Raw genomic sequence first — 20,829 nt, forward strand, 5'->3', positions numbered from 1 at the left:
CATAAGGTGCTGGGAAAAATAGTGTTCAGTAGCGGTTAGGGATGTTAGTGTAAAGGGGGGTGGCATCAATAGTGACGAGCAGGGCACCATACGGTAGAGAACCAGGAACTACGGAGAGTCAGTGGAGGAAATGGTTAGTATCTTTTCTATAGAAGAGTAGATTGGTCTATAAGAGTAGAGATTTTTCTCAGTGGGGGTACAGTAACTGGCCACGATAGGACATCCTGGGTGGTTAGGTATATGGACTTTAGGAAGCATGTAGAAGTTAGGAGTGTGGTAAATGGTCAGGGTGAGGAGAGAGGTACCTCGGGAGAGGCTCTGGGATGGGCCTAAGGATGTGAGGAGAGACTGGAGATCCTGCTGGATTTCTGGAATGGGGTCACTGTGGCAGGTTTTGTAGGTCGATGATTCTGAGAGCTGGTGGAGTCCTTTTGCCAGGTAATCCTTGCAGTTCAAAACAACAGTGGTGAAGCTCTTGTCAGCAGGTAGGATACTAATGTCGGGATCAGATTTTAGGTGGTGGATTGCAGTTCTTTCTGTGGATGTAAGGTTAGCTTGCATGTTGAGGGATTTGGGGAATCAGTCATGCACTCTACAAGCTAAGCTGGAACCACTGTGATTTGTTCTACATCGGCCTGGTAACCAACAAGCTGTCTGTCTACATGAATGGCCACCAACAAACTGTGACCAAGAAATAGCTGGACCATCCAGTTCCTGAGCACACTGCCCAACATAACATGCTTAATTTTAATGACTGCTTCACAATCTGTGTCGCCTCGATCCTTCCTACCAACACCAGCTTATCTTAATTTCGTGGGTGGGAGCTTCCTGTGCAATGTATCCAACATTTCCATAACCGTCCTGGCCTCAACCTTTGTTAGTCATTGTCCTTCACCCACCTATCCCCTTCCATGTTCCCACTCCCCAACCTTCTATTCCACAAGCACACCCACAGTGTTTTTACTCCCCCCCCCCCCCCTCCTCCCCCCTCAGTCTAACATACTGACTTCACCTTGTGCCTTACCCTCTCTCCACCTTATCCCTATATGCTCCCTCAAACGGCACTTTACTGTTCCACATCACTACCCTGCTCTCCTTCCCCCTCCCCGCCCCAGCTAGGATGTATAACATAGATCACAACCTTGATTGGAAAACCCACACCTTAGAATTAATGAAGCCATAGTTGTAGTGCACACAATTACAGTTGCAGGAGATTTAAAAGTCAAGCAGTTTCTTTGTGCTGCATATTTCCATTTACTAATGAGCTTTAAAAAATCATTTTTGTGGAAGCTCTATTTTGAGGGATATTATTTTCTGAATATAGAAACATGTTAGAAGAAGTGCATCTGATGTTTGTTTTAGAACATCTGGTAGAAATAACTTCAAAAAATGTAGTATTGTGAAACAATTCATCATTACTAATTTTTGTCTCTTCTCAGAGAAATATAATACCAAGACCATATTCAAGTCATCAGAACTTTAAGGGTTTCACATTAGCACAGAATGTAGTCTAAATACTAGGTTTCACACATGTTCAACTGACCAGAGCATATTAAATTGCTGGTGGATAATGTAGTGTATCATAAAAGACTGACTTAAAACAGAGAACTCTTCATTAGACAACTTGCATTCCATTGAAGAGAATCTTCACAAAAACTTTTTACACTAGTGTATTAGTTTATAATCTAATTAATGTTAGAACTATGATTACAGTTTAATAAAAATAATGTTCTTAACTACTTTTCACATCCAAGTGGCCCCTATCCACAAGAGCATTCATGTGCTTGTGTCTGTATGTGTGGATGGATATGTGCGTGTGTGCGAGTGTATACCTGTCCTTTTTTCCCCCTAAGGTAAGTCTTTCCGCTCCCGGGATTGGAATGACTCCTTACCCTCTCCCTTAAAACTCACTTCCTTTCGTCTTCCCCTCTCCTTCCCTCTTTCCTGATGAGGCAACAGTTTGTTGCGAAAGCTTGAATTTTGTGTGTATGTTTGTGTTTGTTTGTGTGTCTATCGACCTGCCAGCGCTTTTGTTCGGTAAGTCACCTCATCTTTGTTTTTATATATAAAAAGAGCATTCATTATGATTCATATAATTTAATGTTGTTAACTCGAAAGCACTGTAATGACTAGTAACTAGAGATGTTGAGAAAAATTAAAGTTGAGTTTAAATTTGTTGGAAAAAATCTTAGCTCCACATTTATTTGCAGTGACCAGGCAATGAAGCAGTTCCTTTTACATCTTGATGAAACACTGGCATTAGGGAAGAAGTTTATTATCCAGGATTTGGATGAAACACATCTTTTTATATCAGCTGATATTGTTGAGGTTCTTCAAGCTCGTGTTGATGATCTAATGGACCAGATAAGTTTCCCCTTGGCTGACAGAGGGTTGTAAGAATTGAACAATTGTGATTGCTTTCATTACACTCTACCATGGCATCTGCAAGAGAATCAGGACGGCTGAAAGATGCCAATCAGAAAAGGGTACTAGATGAAGCTGCACGTCACAGGAGGGCCAGAAAAGCCCTTGAAGCTCTTGAACAAGATAATTTCCATGAAGATCCACATGCTGACCTTGGTAAGTGTATTTTTGCTTGCAGAGTGTGTATGAAAATGCAATTTTTTTATTTATCATTTTTCTGATCTCTTTTGATTCAATTGTATATGTATTTCAGTTGCTTGTAATTTACATTTCTTCATAACTGTGGAATAGTTTTAAAAAATCACTGTTTCTCAAGAACAGGTGTAGTGTTGATCATGTCATCTTTTACCTCATGCATGACATACAGTTTGTAGGGTTAATTTGTTTTGAAACCAGTGCCACCTTGCTGTGAGGATAGTGGAATAATTTGCTTGAGATAGTTTGAGGCTGAGGGATGCGTAGATGATCAGGAAATGAATCTTGCCATGTAAAATTTTTTACATAAACAAGCTCAATATTCTTCTGACCATGTAGCTTAATTGGTTGGAGGGCGCATAAATAATACTAAAAGTGTCGCTAAGCTTTGGAGGAGTCACTCAGAGCTAACAGAAAACGTACATATACTTGCATGGCTACATTGTCCTGGCCAAAACATTGTACTAGTATTGCAATTTGACTGGGACAAGGGTTGTATCAGGTGGAGTGCGTGATGGGAGGAATGAGGTGCGAAGCAGGAGGGAGAGTTGGAGGGAATGGTATTAGAGCCAGCTGGGAGTCAGAGATAACAAGTACACAGGATAGGAATGTGACAGCAGTGAGCTTGCTCTGACACAGGTGGAGGGAGTTGCATTGCTGTTCACAATAATGGGGAGGAGTGGCATGGGAGAGGGAGGTAGAACTGGAAGAGGGAGACTGTAGAGAGGAGGGTGTGAGTATAGAATGAGTGAAGAGACATGGGGACAGGGGTGGTGGTGGATGAGGAACAGGGGCTAGCTGAAATTGAGGCCAGAAGGATTGTGGGATTGAAGGATGTATTATAAGAACAATCCCCACATGCGTATTTCAGAAAAGCTGGTACTGGAGGCAGGGGCAGGGTCATCCAAACAGCACAGGTTGAGAAACAGCCATTGAAATCAAACACGTTGTGCTTAGCAGTGAGTTCTGAAGCTGGGTGCTCAACTCTACTCTTGGCCATAGTTTGGCAGTGACCATTCCTTCAGGTGAACAGCTGTTTGGCAGTACCCACATAAAAGGCTGGGCAGGAGATACAGCTGACGTCATATGAGGTCTGTTCAAAAAATTCTGGGCCATTTGTAATTTCGTGCCAATGGTGTGCTGGAGCGAAATGCAGTTGGCATCCCTGCACATGTTGGTGTTTACAGTGTAGTCGCTGGAACTTTCAATATTATATATATGTTAGTTATTGTTCAGTGCTGTACTCAGTAGTACATTGTGTGAATTTCGAGATGGCAGAGTTAGAGGAGCAGTGCGTCTGCATTAAATTTTACGTGAAACTCAAGAAAACGTTCACAGAGGCACACCAAATGATGCAGAAAACCTATGGTGATGAGAGCTTAAGCCATACTTGGTGTTTCAAATGGTTCACATGGCTTAAAATTGGCTGGGCATAAGTTAAAGGTGACCCTTGTTCAGGACGCTCTCTGACATCTACTGACAACGCTCATGTCAGGAACATCAATGAAATTGTGCGTACCAGTTGAAGACTGATTTTCTGAGAGATTGCAGAAGAATGTAGTATTTCAGTTGGATCATGTCTTGAAATCCTGACACTGCATCTAGGATTGAATCTTGTTGCTGCCAAGTTCACCCTATGGCTCATGAGTCAAGACCAGAAACACTTTTGCCTCACAATCTGTGAAGAGCTTTTAGATCGCGCAGATGAGAGGAGGATGTTCCTTAAGAGAATCATAACTGGTGATGAGATGTGTGTCTACGTTTATGATGTTGAGGCCGTGATTCAGTCTTTGCAGTGGATCGGAAAAGGTTCTCCAAGACCAAAGAAAGCTCAACAGGTCAGGTCAAATGTCAAGATCTTGCTGGTAGTTTTCTTTGACTTCATCATGAATTCATGCCACAGGGACAAACTGTTAATCAGTGGTACTGTCGGGATGTGTTGCGACGCCTGCAAGAAAGTGTGAGAGGAAAATAGCCTGAAATGTGGTGAGACAGTTTATGGCTCTTGCATTACGTTAACACACCTGCATGTTCATCCCTGTCGGTGTGTGACTGTTGCACAAAGAATGAAATCACTGTGATGTCTCATCCTTGTACTCTCCAGACCTGGCCTGTGTGGACTTTTTTCATTTCCAAAGTTGAAAATCCTGTTGTAAGAATGAAGATGTGCAACAATAGACGAGATACAAGAAAATTATGAGACACCACTTCGTGCAATCCAGCAAGAGGTGTACCAAGACTGCTTGCGGAAGTGGAAACAGTGTTGGGAGCAGCATGTCAGTTGTGGAGGAGAGTGTTTCAGAGACCATGCACAACAAGTAAAAGGCAAGTGTAGAAAAATTTTGTGGACAAAGTTCCGGAATGCTTTACGAGTGTAGTACAAGATATGTATTGGCAGGGCATGTCTTGCATCTGTGTTGCAAGAGGTTAGGAGTGGGTGTTGGACCATGATATTCTGCAAATTAGGTGGAGGTGGGTTGTGAAATGAAACTTTAGGAGAGGGAGTAGGATGTTCCTCGTTTTCAGGCAGTTATTCCAGTCTGGTGTGACATTGCATAATGGGAAGTGGGGTGTTACTTTACAGCTGACTCATGGACTGGTCAGAGTATTAGAGACAGGTGTAAATATGGCATGGTAAATCTATTTGCAGATTAGGTTTGGAGGATAGTGTTAATCTGTGAAGACTTTCAGGATATTGGATTGCCAGACTGTGGGAGACTTTTCAATGTGCCAGGAAGGGTAGTTGTGAAAATAGCGGTACTGTAGATGTTGGTGGGTGTGATATAGTCAGAGGTTTTTATGGTGCTATCGTAGTAGTGGTGGTCAATATCCAGGAAAGTGACATGCTGGGCTGAGGAGGACCAGGTAAAGTAGCTGAGAGAGGAGGTGCGAGCTTGCAAAAGGTTGAGGATAGTGCCTCCTTGGCCTGGACCCGGATCAAGAAGATATGATTGATGAACCTGGACCACCATTAGAACCCATAACAATTAATTCTCTCACTGAACCTTTGTCTTATCAGGTTTGTGAGATGTACGTTACATTTGGTAAAGTTTCCTTTCAGGTGTGCCAAAATCTCGGGCATCTAAGAAGGGTTCTACAGATGACCCATAAACAGATTGACTTATGAGGTTGCCATGCGGGTGCCCTTGGCTGTGCTGTGTATTATGGTTTGTGTTTCTTCCCCTCAAAGGAAAAGCAGTTTTGAGTAAGGATGCAGTTTGTCAGTTGTATAAGTCAGGAGATGGTGGGTTTGGAGTCAGTAAGAACATCAGTGGAGGTAGTGTTCTACTGATAAGTAGGGTGACAATGAAGTTAAGATGATTGGGAGATGGTGAAGGAAGTGGTTCGTTTCTGATACGGAATGTTAGGTTATAGACAGTGGGTTGGAGGTGTAGTTCAACAAGAGCCAAGGTTCTTCCCATAGGAGCATATTAACCGGTTACTGTGGGTAACCATGATGGTAAGGTTTGTGGGTTTTAGGGAACATATAGTGAGGATGAGAAGGAGCATTAAAAAAGGGAAACATTTAAATTTGAATGACTCATGTTTTGCTTTCATGTAGTCCTACACCCAATCACTGTATTTCACTTTCAGTTTCTGCTCCATGATTCTATCAGTTGCCCAGGCTAAATAGTCCTGAATTTTTTCATTGGAGATATGCTCCAAATAATTCATGCCCATTTCATCTTGGAATCAGAAATGATGGTGCTAATATTGTCGCAGAAGAAGCCGAATAGTGTAGTGGTTATGGTACTAAACTGTTGCATGGAGGGTTGTGAGTTCAAAACTCACCTGAACTGAAACATTTTAGTGTCTGTATTCGGTTCGAGTACATTCTAGTAGTATCCACAAATGGCAAGAATCATTGTACTGGAATGTTCTGTAGCTGTATATATACCGTAAGTGTTGTGGCTGGAGGCAGTTCGCTCCGCGCTCTTGTATGTGCAAGTGCTGAATGAATAAACAGTCATTAAGTGAAGTTTGTGTTAGTCACTCATCTACTTACGCCTTCGTCTACATGACATTATTCTGGTGGAGGCGCTTGGTATTGGAACTTCTGATACCGCACATTATCGACAAAACAGTGGCTCCCATCAGGCCACGACAGAGCCACGGTTTACTTGGCAAGAAACCCGAGTTCGAGCCATAGTCAACAGATCGCAGTCTACCAGAGACAGAAGAAGAAGAGGATGTTGCGATGACAGCAACTGTGTGCCACCACATGAGACATTCTCCCGGGTTCTCTGGCGATGATGGCCAAGATCCAAACAAGTGGCTGAAGGTATATGAGCGTATAGCCAAATTCAACAAATGGGATGACACCATGTGTTTGGCTAACGTATTTTTCTACTTGGAGGGCACTGCCAAGCAATGGTATGAGAATAACGAGGAGAATTTCACAAGCTGGTAAGTATTCCATGCGTAACAGCACAAGTACTTCGGCGACACACAACGTCAGAATTGCAAGGCGGAAGATAAACTAAAGTGTAGAGCGCAGCGTCCAGGAGAAACAAGAGCATCCTATGAGGGTAACCCCAAAAGTAAGGTCTCCAATTTTTTTATAAGTACATAGACCTGTTTATTTCTACAATGGTTTACATCAGTTTACAGCTTGAACATTTTGCTATTATTTGACATAATCACCTTTCTGTTGATGCATTTTTGTAAACAATGTGACAATTTTTGTATGCCCATGTCATACCAGCTTGCCGCCGTGCTGTTTAGAAAGTTATGAACCTCTTCTTTCACCTCGTCATCGGAGATGAATCGCTAGGACCACAATTAACGCTAACAGGTACTGTGAGACTCCGAAAAAACTTAAACGGGCAATTCAGAACTGGAGAAGAGGAATGTTGAGCAAGGGCGTACACATTCTCCATGACAACACTCACCCACACATCGCTCGGCAAACCATTGCTCTCTTGCAACAATTTCAGTGGAACATAACCACCCACCCACCCTATAGTCCTGACTTGGCACCCAGGGACTATCATCTGTTCCCTATGTTAAAAGAACATTTGGCTGGAAAGCAATTTAGCTCCGACGACGAGGTGAAAGAAGAGGTTCATAACTTTCTGAATAGCATGGCGGCGAGGTAGTATTTCATGGGCATACAAAAACTGCGACGGCGTCTACAAAAATACGTCAACTGAAATGGTGATTATGTCGAAAAATAGCTGAATGTTCAAGCTGTAAACTGATGTAAACCATTGTAGAAATAAACAGGTCTATGTACTTACAAACAAATAGGAGACCTTACTTTTGGGATTACCCTCGTACATTCAAGACATCTTGGAGCTGTGTAAAATAGTGGAGCCTTGAATGAAGGAGGAAGATAAGGTTGCACATCTCATGAAAGGTGTTGCTGAGGACATGTATCAAGCCCTACTCCTGAAGGAGGTTTCGACAGCAGACAACTTCATAAAATGGTGCCAGTATATCCAGACAATGCATCAAAAAAGAATTACACGCAAGAAGTGTGAACGGCTTCCAAATGTCGTATCGATGTTTGTGATGGTGGAAGAAACTGATTTCACAAGTGTTCTTCATCAGATAGTGAGAGTGGAAGTTCAGAAGGCACTTGGATTGCACCGCGAGCAAAAAACTGAGACGCTTGAAGAGGTCATAAGGGAGGAAGTGGAACATACATTGAACCCAATCTCTCGTCCTTCATTTCTCTTTAACACGGTAAAAAAGTCGAGACCCAGGTGAAGTTACGTTCCTACAATGCCGCATGAGGAACCTGTTTGGGCACCGACTCCAGGACAATGAAGATGAACAAGATGATGTGGGTGCAGGACGACATAGGTCACCATCGCCACAAGCTAGCCACTGGAGAGTATGGTCCCCAACATGCTGATCAAGGTCTCCATCGTGATTTAGAAGCTCTGGCCGATCACCTAGCCGCCGCAACCTGGAAAATTAAAGGGTGCGACCTTCCTTGTAGGTGAGGCCGCCGAAGAGAAAAATCCTCCGCCGTCGATCACTATAGAAATGATAGGAAACTATGTCAATATCCTCTGGAGAATCATACTCAGCCATTTCGGAGAAGTACCATTGCCAGTTGCACAAAACCGTATTTGTCGACTACAAAACATCTCTGCTGAAGTTGGCTAATGGGATATATGTAAAACCTACAGGAAGATGTCATTCGTGTGGGTATAAGTGGCCAAACACAACCCTTAGAATTCATTGTCTTACAAGAGTGTAGTCATGACGTCATTCTTGGATGGGACTCTTTGAAAGCCTCTCAAGCAATTATAGATGGTGGTTGCTCGAAGATTATGTTAGACGAGTTGAGATACTGTGGACAGGAAGATGCGCATCTGAGTGTTTGGAGACTGTGTGTGCTGAATGAAGTGATCAGTTCCACAGTCAGTGCTAGAAAGGTAGCTATCATGTGTCATGTCATGCATCAACCTATGGATCTTGTAGTGGAATGTAAGAGAGGCATACCACTGAAGAATAACTTGGTCATCCCAGCCTCTCTCATCTCATTTCAGAATGGATGCGGTGAATTGTGGGTAGTTAACTGTTGCTGAGAACCATAGATCCTTCCAAGACGCGTGTGCGTAGCAAACACTGAGCCGTTAATTGAAGAACAGCTGAGCGTCATAGAAATCTCCCATGCTGAGTCTGTTGGCGAAATTAGCGCTACCACTATGAGACGAGATCTTCTAGTTCGACTAGCACCAGATCACACTAAGGAACAACAGAAGAAGCTACTTGCCATTCTTCAAGATTTCTCTGAATGCTTCAATCCACAGGTGAAGAGCAAATTAGACAAATCGACAGTGAAGCACCGAATTAGCACTGGAGACCATCAACCAATAAGCCAGAGAGCATACTGTGTGTAAGCAATGGAATGTCTAATAATTCGGGACAAGGTAGAGAAAACGATGAAGAGTGACATCATTCAGCCTATGCTGAACCCATGGTCGTCACCAGTGGTCTTCGTCAGTAAGAAGGATGGCAGTTGGTGCTTTTGTGTTGATTACAGGAAGCTTAAAAAGGTAACTAAAAAGGATGTTTACCCTCTTCCATGAATTGACGATACACTAGACTGTCCTAAGAAGGCTAAGTTTTTCTCAACCATGGATATGTACTTGGGATACTGGCAAATCGAAATAGATGAGGCTGATCGTGAGAAAACTGCATTCATCACCTCTGAGGGCCTGTATGAGTTGACGGTAATGCCGTTTGGTTTGTGTAATGCACCAGCAACTTTTGAATGAATGATGGGTAAACTTCTAAGGCACCTGAAGTGGATGATGTGTCTTTGTTATTTAGATGACATTATAGTGTTCTCAGAGACATTTGATGAACACATAAAAAGATTGAGGGCTGTTCTTAAGTGTCTCCAACAAGACGGACTGAAACTTAATCCAAGAAAGTGTCTCTTTGGAGCAAAGTACTTGGGCACCTTTTGTCAAGCGAAGGTGTGCGGCCAGACCCAAAGGTGGGAGCTATAACAGAATTTCCTATTCCTAAAAGTGTTATAGATGTGAGAAGCTTCCTCGGATGGTGTTCTTATTACCGTTGTTTTATCAAAGACTTTTGTATCAAAGCCAGGCAACTCCAAGAGTTGCTAAAGCCGATGCTAAATTTACCTGGGGTGGTGCTCAACAAGATTCTTCCGATATGGTGCGAAAAGCTCTGAAGACTGATCCTGTACGTGGTCTGCATGATTAGAGAGCACCTTAGAGAACTACACACAGATGCCAGTGGGTATGGGATCGGTGCTGTTCTGGTGCAGATTTCGGCTGGAAAAGAGAAAGTTATAGCCTATGGTTCTAGGACACTTACAAGAGCCGAGAGAAGCTACACAGCAGAAAGTTGATGAAGAGTGTAGCAGCAAAAGAAGTTATAAGAAGATTACTTCCAGGGCGAGAATCAGTCATCGGGAGTCGGAGTATGCAGGACCGATGACTCGTTCATGGACTAGGAGGATGTAACACCGAGACGCTGTTCTCTTAAGGAGGGAGCAATGTCGCAGAAGAAGCTGAGTAGCTCCGTGGTATAGTGGTTATGATACTAAACTGTTGCATGAAGGGTTGTGAGTTTAAAACTCAGCTGGACTGTACAGTTTTAATTTCTATATTTCATTCGAGTACATTCTAGAAGTACCCACCAATGTCAAGAATCATTGTACTGGACTGTTCTGTAACTGTATATATGCTGTATGTGTTCTGGCCGGAGGCAGTCGCTCTGCGCTCTTGTATGTGCAAGTGCTGCATAAACCTTCGTTAATAGAATTAGTGTTCATCATTCTTCTACTTACACCTTCTTCTACGTTACAGTATTATAACTTAAGCAGCTCAAGGAAGCCTGTGCTTCACCCTGTTAAAACATGCCTAACATGTAAATTGAGGATTTCCCTCTATTCTATATTTTTGACAGAGTTAAAGTACTACCTTGACCTAGGTACAAATTATCATGATTGGCCTCCTGCTGTAGGGTCGAGTGCTCCCTTGGGCATGGTGTGTGTGTGTGTGTGTGTGTGTGTGTGTGTGTGTGTGTGTGTGTGTGTGTGTGTGTCACCTTACTTTGACAAAGGCCTTCTGGCCAAAAGCTTTATTTGTAACAGTCTTTTTGTTGTGCCTATCAGTGACTCAGCACCTCTACTATATGGTGAGTGGCAACTTTCCTTTTTTAATATTGTTACATTCCATCAGGGATTTTCCATTGTTTGAGTTTAGCTAATATTTGGGTATTAGAAACAATCCCTGTGTAACCACTGTGTTTTGAGAGCATATTTCTGTGGAGAGAAAAAACAACCACCTTTCATTTCTGCGACTGGGTTATAGATGTTCTGTTCTCCTGGTATCTTCTCCACGTCAGTAGATAATATGGGAAAGTGCATTATTTATGTAGTGAAGCATTTATTACAAAATTCCCCCAATATGTGAATTAAAGAATGCTAACATATTGTGCCCCCCCCCCCCCCCCCTTAATGAACCATGGACCTTGTCGTTGGTGGGGAGGCTTGCGTGCCTCAGCGATACAGATAGCCGTACCGTAGGTGCAACCACAACCGAGGGGTATCTGTTGAGAGGCCAGACAAACGTGTGGTTCCTGAAAAAGGGCAGCAGCCTTTTCAGTAGTTGCAAGGGCAACAGTCTGGATGATTGACTGATCTGGCCTTGTAACAATAACCAAAACGGCCTTGCTGTGCTGGTACTGCGAACGGCTGAAAGCAAGGGGAAACTACAGCCGTAATTTTTCCCGAGGGCATGCAGCTTTACTGTATGATTAAATGATGATGGCGTCCTCTTGGGTAAAATATTCCGGAGGTAAAATAGTCCCCCATTCGGATCTCCGGGCGGGGACTACTCACGAGGATGCCGTTATCAGGAGAAAGAAAACTGGCGCTCTACGGATCGGAGCGTGGAATGTCAGATCCCTTAATCATGCAGGTAGGTTAGAAAATTTAAAAAGGGAAATGGATAGGTTAAAGTTAGATATAGTGGGAATTAGTGAAGTTCGGTGGCAGGAGGAACAAGACTTCTGGTCAGGTGACTACAGGGTTATAAACACAAAATCAAATAGGGGTAAAGCAGGAGTAGGTTTAATAATGAATAGCAAAATAGGTATGTGAGTAAGCTACTACAAACAGCATAGTGAACACATTATTGTGGCCAAGATAGATACGAAGCCCACACCTACTACGGTAGTACAAGTTTATATGCCAACTAGCTCTGCAGATGACGAAGAAATTGAAGAAATGTATGATGAAATAAAAGAAATTATTCAGATAGTGAAGGGAGATGAAAATTTAGTAGTCATGGGTGACTGGAATTCGAGTGTAGGAAAAGGGAGAGAAGGAAACTTAGTAGGTGAATATGGATTGGGGCTAAGAAATGAAAGAGGAAGCCGCCTGGTAGAATTTTGCACGGAGCACAACATAATCATAGCTAACACTTGGTTTAAGAATCATGAAAGAAGGTTGTATACATGGAAGAACCCTGGAGATACTAAAAGGTATCAGATAGATTATATAATGGTAAGACAGAGATTTAGGAACCAGGTTTTAAATTGTAAGGCATTTCCAGGGGCAGATGTGGACTCTGACCACAATCTATTGGTTATGACCTGTAGATTAAAACTGAAGAAACTGCAAAAAGGTGGGAATTTAAGGAGATGGGACCCAGATAAACTGTAAGAACCAGAGGTTGTACAGAGTTTCAGGAAGAGCATAAGGGAACAATTGACAGGAATGGGGGAAAGAAATACAGTAGAAGAAGAATGGGTAGCTTTGAGGGATGAAGTAGTGAAGGCAGCAGAGGATCAAGCAGGTAATAAGATGAGGGCTAGTAGAAATCCTTGGGTAACAGAAGAAATATTGAATTTAATTGATGAAAGGAGAAAATATAAAAATGCAGTAAATGAAGCAGGCAAAAAGGAATACAAACATCTCAAAAATGAGATCGACAGGAAGTGCAAAATGGTTAAGCAGGGATGGCTAGAGGACAAATGTAAGGATGTAGAGGTTTATCTCACTAGGGGTAAGATAGATACTGCCTACAGGAAATTTAGAGACCTTTGGAGATAAGAGAACGACTTGTATGAATATCAAGAGCTCAGATGGAAACCCAGTTCTAAGCAAAGAAGGGAAAGCAGAAAGGTGGAAGGAGTATATAGAGGGTCTATACAAGGGCGATGTACTTGAGGACAATATTATGGAAATGGAAGAGGATGTAGATGAAGATGAAATGGGAGATACGATACTGCGTGAAGAGTTTGACAGAGCACTGAAAGACCTGAGTCGAAACAAGGCCCCCGGAGTAGACAACATTCCATTGGAACTACTGACGGCCCTGGGAGAGCCAGTCCTGACAAAACTCTACCACTGGTGAGCAAGATGTATGAAACAGGCGAAATACCCTCAGACTTCAAGAAGAATATAATAATTCCAATCCCAAAGAAAGCAGGTGTTGACAGGTGTGAAAATTACCGAACTATCAGTTTAATAAGTCACAGCTGCAAAATACTAACGCGAATTCCTTAGAGACGAATGGAAAAAATACTAGAAGCCGACCTTGGGGAAGATCAGTTTGGATTCATTAGAAATGTTGGAACACGTGGGGCAATACTGACCCTACGACGTATCTTAGAAGAAAGATTAAGGAAAGGCAAACCTACGTTTCTAGCATATGTAGACTTTGAGAAAGCCTTTGACAATGTTGACTGGAATACTCTCTTTCAAATTCTGAAGGTGGCAGGGGTAAAATACAGGGAGTGAAAGGCTTTTTACAATTTGTACAGAAAGCAGATGGCAGTTATGAGTCGAGGGGTATGAAAGGGAAGCAGTGGATGGGAAGGGAGTGAGACAGGGTTGTTGCCCATCCCCAATGTTATTCAATCTGTATATTGAGCAAGCAATAAAGGAAACAAAAGAAAAGTTCATAATAGGAATTAAAATCCATGGAGAAGAAATGAAAACGTTGAGGTTTGCCAATGACATTGTAATTCTGTCAGAGACAGCAAAGGACTTGGAAGAGCAGTTGAACGGAATGGACAGTGTCTTGAAAGGAGGATATAAGATGAACATCAACAAAAGCAAAATGAGGATAATGGAATTTTTATGTTGGTAATGTCATGTATAGATTTAAGTGTCAGGAAGTCATTTCTGTAAGTATTTGTATGGAGTGTAGCCACGTATGGAAGTGAAACATGGACGATAAATAGTTTGGACAAGAAGAGAATAGAAGCTTTCGAAATGTGGTGCTACAGAAGAATGCTGAAGATTTAATGGGTAGATCACATAACTAATGAGGAAGTATTGAATAGGATGGGGAGAAGAGAAGTTTGTGGCACAACTTGACCAGAAGAAGGGATCGGTTGGTAGGACATGTTCTGAGGCATCAAGGGATCACCAATTTAGTATTGGAGGGCAGCGTGGAGGGTAAAAATCGTAGAGGGAGACCAAGAGATGAATACATGAAGCAGATTCAGAAGGATGTAGGTTGCAGTAGGTACTGGGAGATGAAGAAGCTTGCACAGGATAGAGTAGCATGGAGAGCTGCATCAAACCGGTCTCAGAACTGAAGACCACAACAACAACAACAACAACAACAACAACATATTGTGGATTTGTTAGTGTTAGTATTTCATAATAAGCTAGCAATTTACATGGATAACTTGTGCACAAGATAAGATACTCAGTTGTATTCAATATTTAATTGCATAAAGCTTTTAATGTCATTACCATGTTTCACTGCCAATATTTCTTCTGCTCTATCATTTAGGAGAATTAATGCATGTTTATATTACGATATAATTTTAAGAATTTGTGTCCTAACTTTATGAATGTGGTGACAAATTTTCATCAGAGAGATGATTATTTGGCTGCATTTATTCTTACTGTTGAAACACGCTTGTGATTGAATTTAATGCATATCCCCACTGAAAATGCATCTGACCTAATACGGCCTACACTTCATCATCTATACCCTGTGAACCATTTATGAAGTGCCCTGCTGTAACAGCTATTAAGGCTTTTTTCTGTTCAATTCGCACATGGAGTGTGGGAAGAATGATTGTTTAGATGCCTTTGTGTGTGCTGTAATTAATCTAACCGTATCCTCTCCATCCCTATGGGACATATATGTAGAGTGTTGTGGTATATTCATAGATTCATCATTTAAAGCTGGTTTGTGAATCTTTGATGGTAGACTTTCGTGGGATAGTTTCCGTCTATCTTCAAGAGACTGTCACTTCAATTCCTTCAACATCTCATATCACTCTCCCGTGGGTCAAACAAAACTGTGACCATTTGTGCTGCCTTTCTCTGCGTGCATTCAATACTCCCTGCTATGAGTCCCAAACAGTTGAGCAGTGTTCTGTGATGAGTTGCGTGATTGAATTGTAAGCAATCTATTTTGTAGACTGATTGCATTTCCCTAGTATTCTACCCATAAACCAAATTCTGCTACCTGCTTTACCCACAACTGAGCCTAAGTGATTATTCCACTTCATGTCCCTACTGACAATGGAAACTTCCCATTGCACCCCTCTCAGAGTCAGTGGTAAAATGACCTAGTGGATAGCCCATCAAAAATTGAACACAGACCAGTCATGAAAACAGGAAGCAATGTAGAAACAGTGAACGGTCCAAGATCAAGATGTGCAACACTGAGCGAAATGCAAAAACCATGGCATTGTGGTTGTGTGGTCATAGTGTTGGACTGCAAAGCTGAAGACCTGTGTAAAATCCCCCAGCCCCCTTTTCCTCTGCAAACTTATGAACCTTCCATTTGGTCATTGACATGTCTGTTCTCCATCTGTAGTCTTGGTAGTTGTCAAACTATACTTTGGTTATAGAATATGGGTAATATGATAAGAATATATTACTGTCGCAAGCAAATGTGATGAATAGTGAGAGCAGGTGAGATGCCACATAGACCTCTAACAGAAATGAAATCAACAAATAAATGGGTGTGAAATATTTAGGAAGTCAAGAATCAGAACTTCCAAAATGGAACACAAGAATCATAACATGTGGTACTTGTGTAGAACAGATAGGTGGTACACACATCTGGAAGTCCCTTCCTTACACCTCACTGTAGCAAACTGATGTTACACCATAGCACAGACACAACTCTGGAGATTTGAACATGGATCTCCCCCTTTGCAGTCCAACACCTGACAACATAACCACGACACTGTGGCTATTCAAACTCGCTCATTGTTGCACATTTTGAGCTTGGACTGTTCACTATTTCTATCTTGATTCTTTTTTCACAATTCTGTATACCTTCCTGTTTTCATGCTTGATCTGTGTTCATTTTTTAATGGACTGTCCACTAGGCAATCTCACCACTAAACATGAGGGGGTTGCGATGGGGAGTTTCCATTGTATATGTTACACCCAAGTATTTGCGTGAATTTACAGATTCCAATTGTGGCTCACTAATATTATATCCATAGGATACAATGTTTTTTCGTTTTGTGAAGTGCAAAATTTTGCATTTTTTAACATTTAAAGCAAGCTGCCAATCATTGCACCAATTTTAAAGTTTTTCATTGCCTGACAATATTTTGTACAGTTGTGTTCAGATGGAACTTCGTTGTGGATAACTGCATCATCTGTGAAATGTCTGAGGTTACTGCTAATATGGTCCACAAAATCATTAATATACAACATGAATAGCAAGGGACCCATCACATTTCACTGGCATATAATCAAAGTTACTTCTACATCTGTGATCTTCAGTCAAGTTAACAAGCTGTGTTCTCCATGCCAAGAAATTCTTAATCTAAATACTCAGTCTAGTCACATATTTAGCTTCATACTCCGTATGATAATACTTATTACCTAAAGTGTAGTTGCGGTACTGAGACAAATGCTTTTTGGAAAATGAGAAATACTGCATATACCTGACTGCCTTGATCCATGGTTTTCAGGATGTCATGTGAGAAAAGTGCATGTAGGGTTTTGCATGATATATGTTTTCAAAATCCATGTTGGTTGGCATGGAGGAGGTCATTCTGTTTGAGGTACCTCAATATGTTTGAGCTCAGAATATGTTCTAAGATCCTGTAACAAATGAATATCAAAGATATTGGACATTAAGGTAGTTTTGTGAAGCACTTCTGCTACCCTCTTGTCGACAGGTGTGACCTGTGCTTTCTTCCAACTATTGGGCCTAGTTTTTTATTCAAGGGATCTGTGATAAATTACAGTTAACAGAGGTGCTAACTCAGCTGTGAATTAAGTATAGAATCCTTTGGACCATGGAACTTTGTTCACTTTTAATGACTTGAGCTCTTTCTCAATGCCACTGACACTAATGTATATGCCACTCATTTTTTCAGTGGTATGAGAAGTATATTTTCAAATATTCCTTTACAAAGGAATTCTGCTATGGTAGTCATTGAAGGCTTCGTGCATTGTTCTCTTGACTGCCAATCGTGTTTCATACTTATTATGCAGTGGTCACTTTAGAAGTTCCTTTATAGTGACTGTGTACCATGGAGGCTCTCTCTCATTATGAACTGTCCTACTGGGTACATATCTATCCAGTGCCTGCTCAATTATTCTTTTAAACTTGAGCCACAGTTCCTCTACATCTCGTGTCCTGCGCTTTTTTCAATTTTCTCTTTGAGGTATGACACTATTGTTTCTCTGTCTAGTTTGCTGAACACACAAACCTTTCTTCTTGTTTTAGTTGCCCTCTGTGTTTAGGTATTCTTTCATAATATAACTGCCTGGTGGTCACTGATACCACTTTTGATGTGGACATCCTCAGAGAGTCAGGTATGTTTGTGGATCAGTTTTAAATATTAATAATTCCAGTGTTAAATAATTAATGATTTCAGCTTTGGTCTTATTATTTCTTTTTATTGTAACCTCTTCTTCAAATTGAGATCACATTACAATTTTCGAGGAGCATTTTAAAAGGGTAAAATATATTCTGGTCCACCAACCTTCTGTGCAAGCATCTGAGAAGCAGCTCTCTCTTGAGTATATTGTTCTCAGGCTGGCTATCATAATATCATGTAGCTTGTGAAATTTTTGTGTGCTTCAGTTTTCAATCTTGTTATCAGTGTTTCCGTATGGTGTGTCTCATTAACATGTTCTTCCAGATACTTAGTTTTCTTTAGATATTTACTTGAGGCAGCTTCAAAACTTGATGTTGACCTTCTTACTTTGTATTATGTTTTGCAATGGGATGATTTAGAAAACTATGTTATTTAAATGCGTGTAATAAACATAAGATTCATGCACATAATCATATTACGGTGTTATATTTCCACCATAACATCGGTTTACTGAACATTTATAATTGAACCAATGTTTCCCAATTACTAATTTTGCAGTGATGAGCAAAAAAGTCCCAAAATTTCAAGAAACTCTAGAATCTCGTGGTGGAAGAAGAAAGAAGACCAAAAGTGCTGAATATTACAAGCTAAGGTAACTTATATATGATAGATAGATAGATAGATAGATAGATATAGAGAGAGAGAGAGAGAGAGAGAGAGATGGGTGTTGGAGGGGGGGAGGCAGGTCTCATCTCAGTGTCACTGCTTTGCCCGTGATCATCTTCTGATTTCGAATTGTGTACTAGTCTTGGCTGTAGCTGTAGCATCATAATTGAAACGTCGATAGAAGCACACAGAAAAAGAAATAACATGGTAAGAGTACCACAAAGTTTTATGGTAATTGAAAGAGATCAATCTGGAATATGTTTCAGGGCTCTATAACAAAAAAGGTAGTGGAAAATTAACTGTAGTTAATACACTAAGTGATCAAAATAATCCGGACTCCTGGCGGAAAATAACTTACAACTTCGTGGCGCCCTCCATTGGTAATGCTGAAATTCAGTATGGTCTTCGCCCACCCTTAGCCTTGATGACAGCTTCCACTCTCACAGGCATATGTTAAATCAGGTGTTTGAAGGTTTCTTGGGGAATGGCAGCCCATTCTTCACAGAGTGCTGCACTGAGGAGAGGTATTGATGTAGGTCGGTGAGGCCTGGCACAATGTCGGCGTTCCAAAACATCCCAGAGGCATTCTATAGAATTCAGGTCAGGACTCTCTGTCCAGGCCAGTCCATTACAAAGGGATGTTACTGTCATGTAACTACTCTGCCACACACCGTGCATTATGAACAGGTGCTTGATTGTGTTGAAAGATGCATTCGCCATCCCCGAATTACTGTTCAATAGTGGGAAGCAAGAAGGTGCTTAAAACATCAGTGTAAGCCTGTGCTATGATAGTGCCACGCAAAACAACAAGGGGTGCAAGCCCCCTCCATAAAAAACATGACCACACCATGACACCACCGCTGCCGAATTTTACTGTTGGCACTACAGATGCTGGCAGATGACGTTCACCGGGCATTCGCCATGAGTCCTGCAGAGTGCCCCATTCTGTTCTCTCACTATGTCTAATGACTACTGAGGTCACTGATAGGAAGTACCTGGCATTAGGTGGTAGCATAATGCACCTAATATGGAAAATATATCATTTTGGGGTGTCCGGATACTTTTGATCACATAATGTATATGACTGAAGGAAAGATAGTCTGAAGCTGAAGCTGATGGACAGTCCGGCATAAATGTTTAGTTCTAACTGAATGTTCGGCACAATACAGATTCAGCATATCTGAATTGCTTACACCAATAGCATTTCATGTCACTGAATCTTCATTGATTTCATCCACATCATGCTACTTAAGTCTCTTGTAATGATGTGTCCCAGTGTCAGCTTGTGATACGTTCACAATTGTTTTGTTGAAATGCAGCTGGGTTTCAAAGTTGTTACCCAACTACAAATAAACAAAACAGGATTAACTTTTACTGAACAACTTCGTTTATCATATATTTGTCTTTTGTTTTACAGGTTTCGCAAAACATTTGCCCAGTTGGTTGAGGAAGATCGAAATATTAACCCACAACCACCAAATTATATGTCGGCTCAGGCACCACCATCAAGGTTCCCAGAAAGACACTTTTGTGCTGTGTGTGGATTTCCCAGCAATTATACCTGCATTCCATGTGGCGCAAGATATTGCAGTATTCGATGTTTAGGTACACATCTTGACACTCGCTGTCTGAAATGGACAGCTTAGGAATCTTCTTGGAAAATTGTGGAAAACAACACTACTCTTTTTCCTGAGTTATTGGAGAACTTATTAGTTTTATTCAGTGAAAAAGTTCCATTGTAACTGATTTCTTAATTGGAAGTATACTGATATATTGTGTAAACATAAGTATTAATATTGATAATTTCTTTTCTTGTGTATGTGTAATTTTGCTGAGTACTAATCTGTTTGTCAGTGTTAAATCATAGTTTACTTCACTGTATTGTCTTAGTTGTGTTTTGGTATTGCTTCCTGCAGTGTCCTTGTAAAATATTACACATTAATACATTTTTAATAAATTAAGTGAATTTGCAATGAGCAGTTCACTGTTTCAAGTAACTGTGGTTCTCTCTCCCTCCCTCCCCAAAGCCCCGGGAAAGTTGTGTAAATAGTCATCCAATGATAAAATTCTTATTTTAAGTTTTTATCTCTGAACCAGCCACCGCCATGGCCAAGATGTCTATGAATATATTGTAGTGATTAAATTCCTAATCTAATTGCTGTATGAATAAGTTAAATTAGTTATTTACATGTTATTTGGTTCATAATTGTGACATAGTGCTGTGATACGGAATGAGACAATAATAGTACACCATCTCTCTGAAAAATATGGGAGCTTGCT

General features: G+C 41.2%; 1 protein-coding gene across 1 annotated transcript; it reads left to right on the forward strand.

Annotated features, from left to right (window-relative positions):
* Nucleotides 1–2,288: 2,288 nt before the first annotated feature.
* Nucleotides 2,289–20,546, forward strand: LOC126457381 (zinc finger HIT domain-containing protein 1). Its single transcript, XM_050093639.1, has 3 exons — nucleotides 2,289–2,580; nucleotides 18,442–18,535; nucleotides 19,967–20,546. The coding sequence occupies exons 1-3, from the start codon at nucleotides 2,436–2,438 to the stop codon at nucleotides 20,193–20,195; spliced, it is 468 nt and encodes a 155-aa protein (XP_049949596.1). The 5' UTR covers nucleotides 2,289–2,435; the 3' UTR covers nucleotides 20,196–20,546.
* Nucleotides 20,547–20,829: the final 283 nt, after the last annotated feature.

Source organism: Schistocerca serialis, chromosome 2 (assembly GCF_023864345.2).
Source record: "Schistocerca serialis cubense isolate TAMUIC-IGC-003099 chromosome 2, iqSchSeri2.2, whole genome shotgun sequence".
NCBI lineage: Eukaryota > Metazoa > Arthropoda > Insecta > Orthoptera > Acrididae > Schistocerca > Schistocerca serialis.

What these genes read in the sequence shown, in the direction of transcription:
- LOC126457381 (XM_050093639.1), top strand. Translation starts at nt 2,436, where the DNA reads ATGGCATCTGCAAGAGAATCAGGACGGCTGAAAGATGCCAATCAGAAA. An exon ending in AGATCCACATGCTGACCTTG is followed by an intron (nt 2,581 to 18,441) that starts GTAAGTGTATTT and finishes CTAATTTTGCAG; the next exon opens with TGATGAGCAAAAAAGTCCCA. An exon ending in GCTGAATATTACAAGCTAAG is followed by an intron (nt 18,536 to 19,966) that starts GTAACTTATATA and finishes TTTGTTTTACAG; the next exon opens with GTTTCGCAAAACATTTGCCC.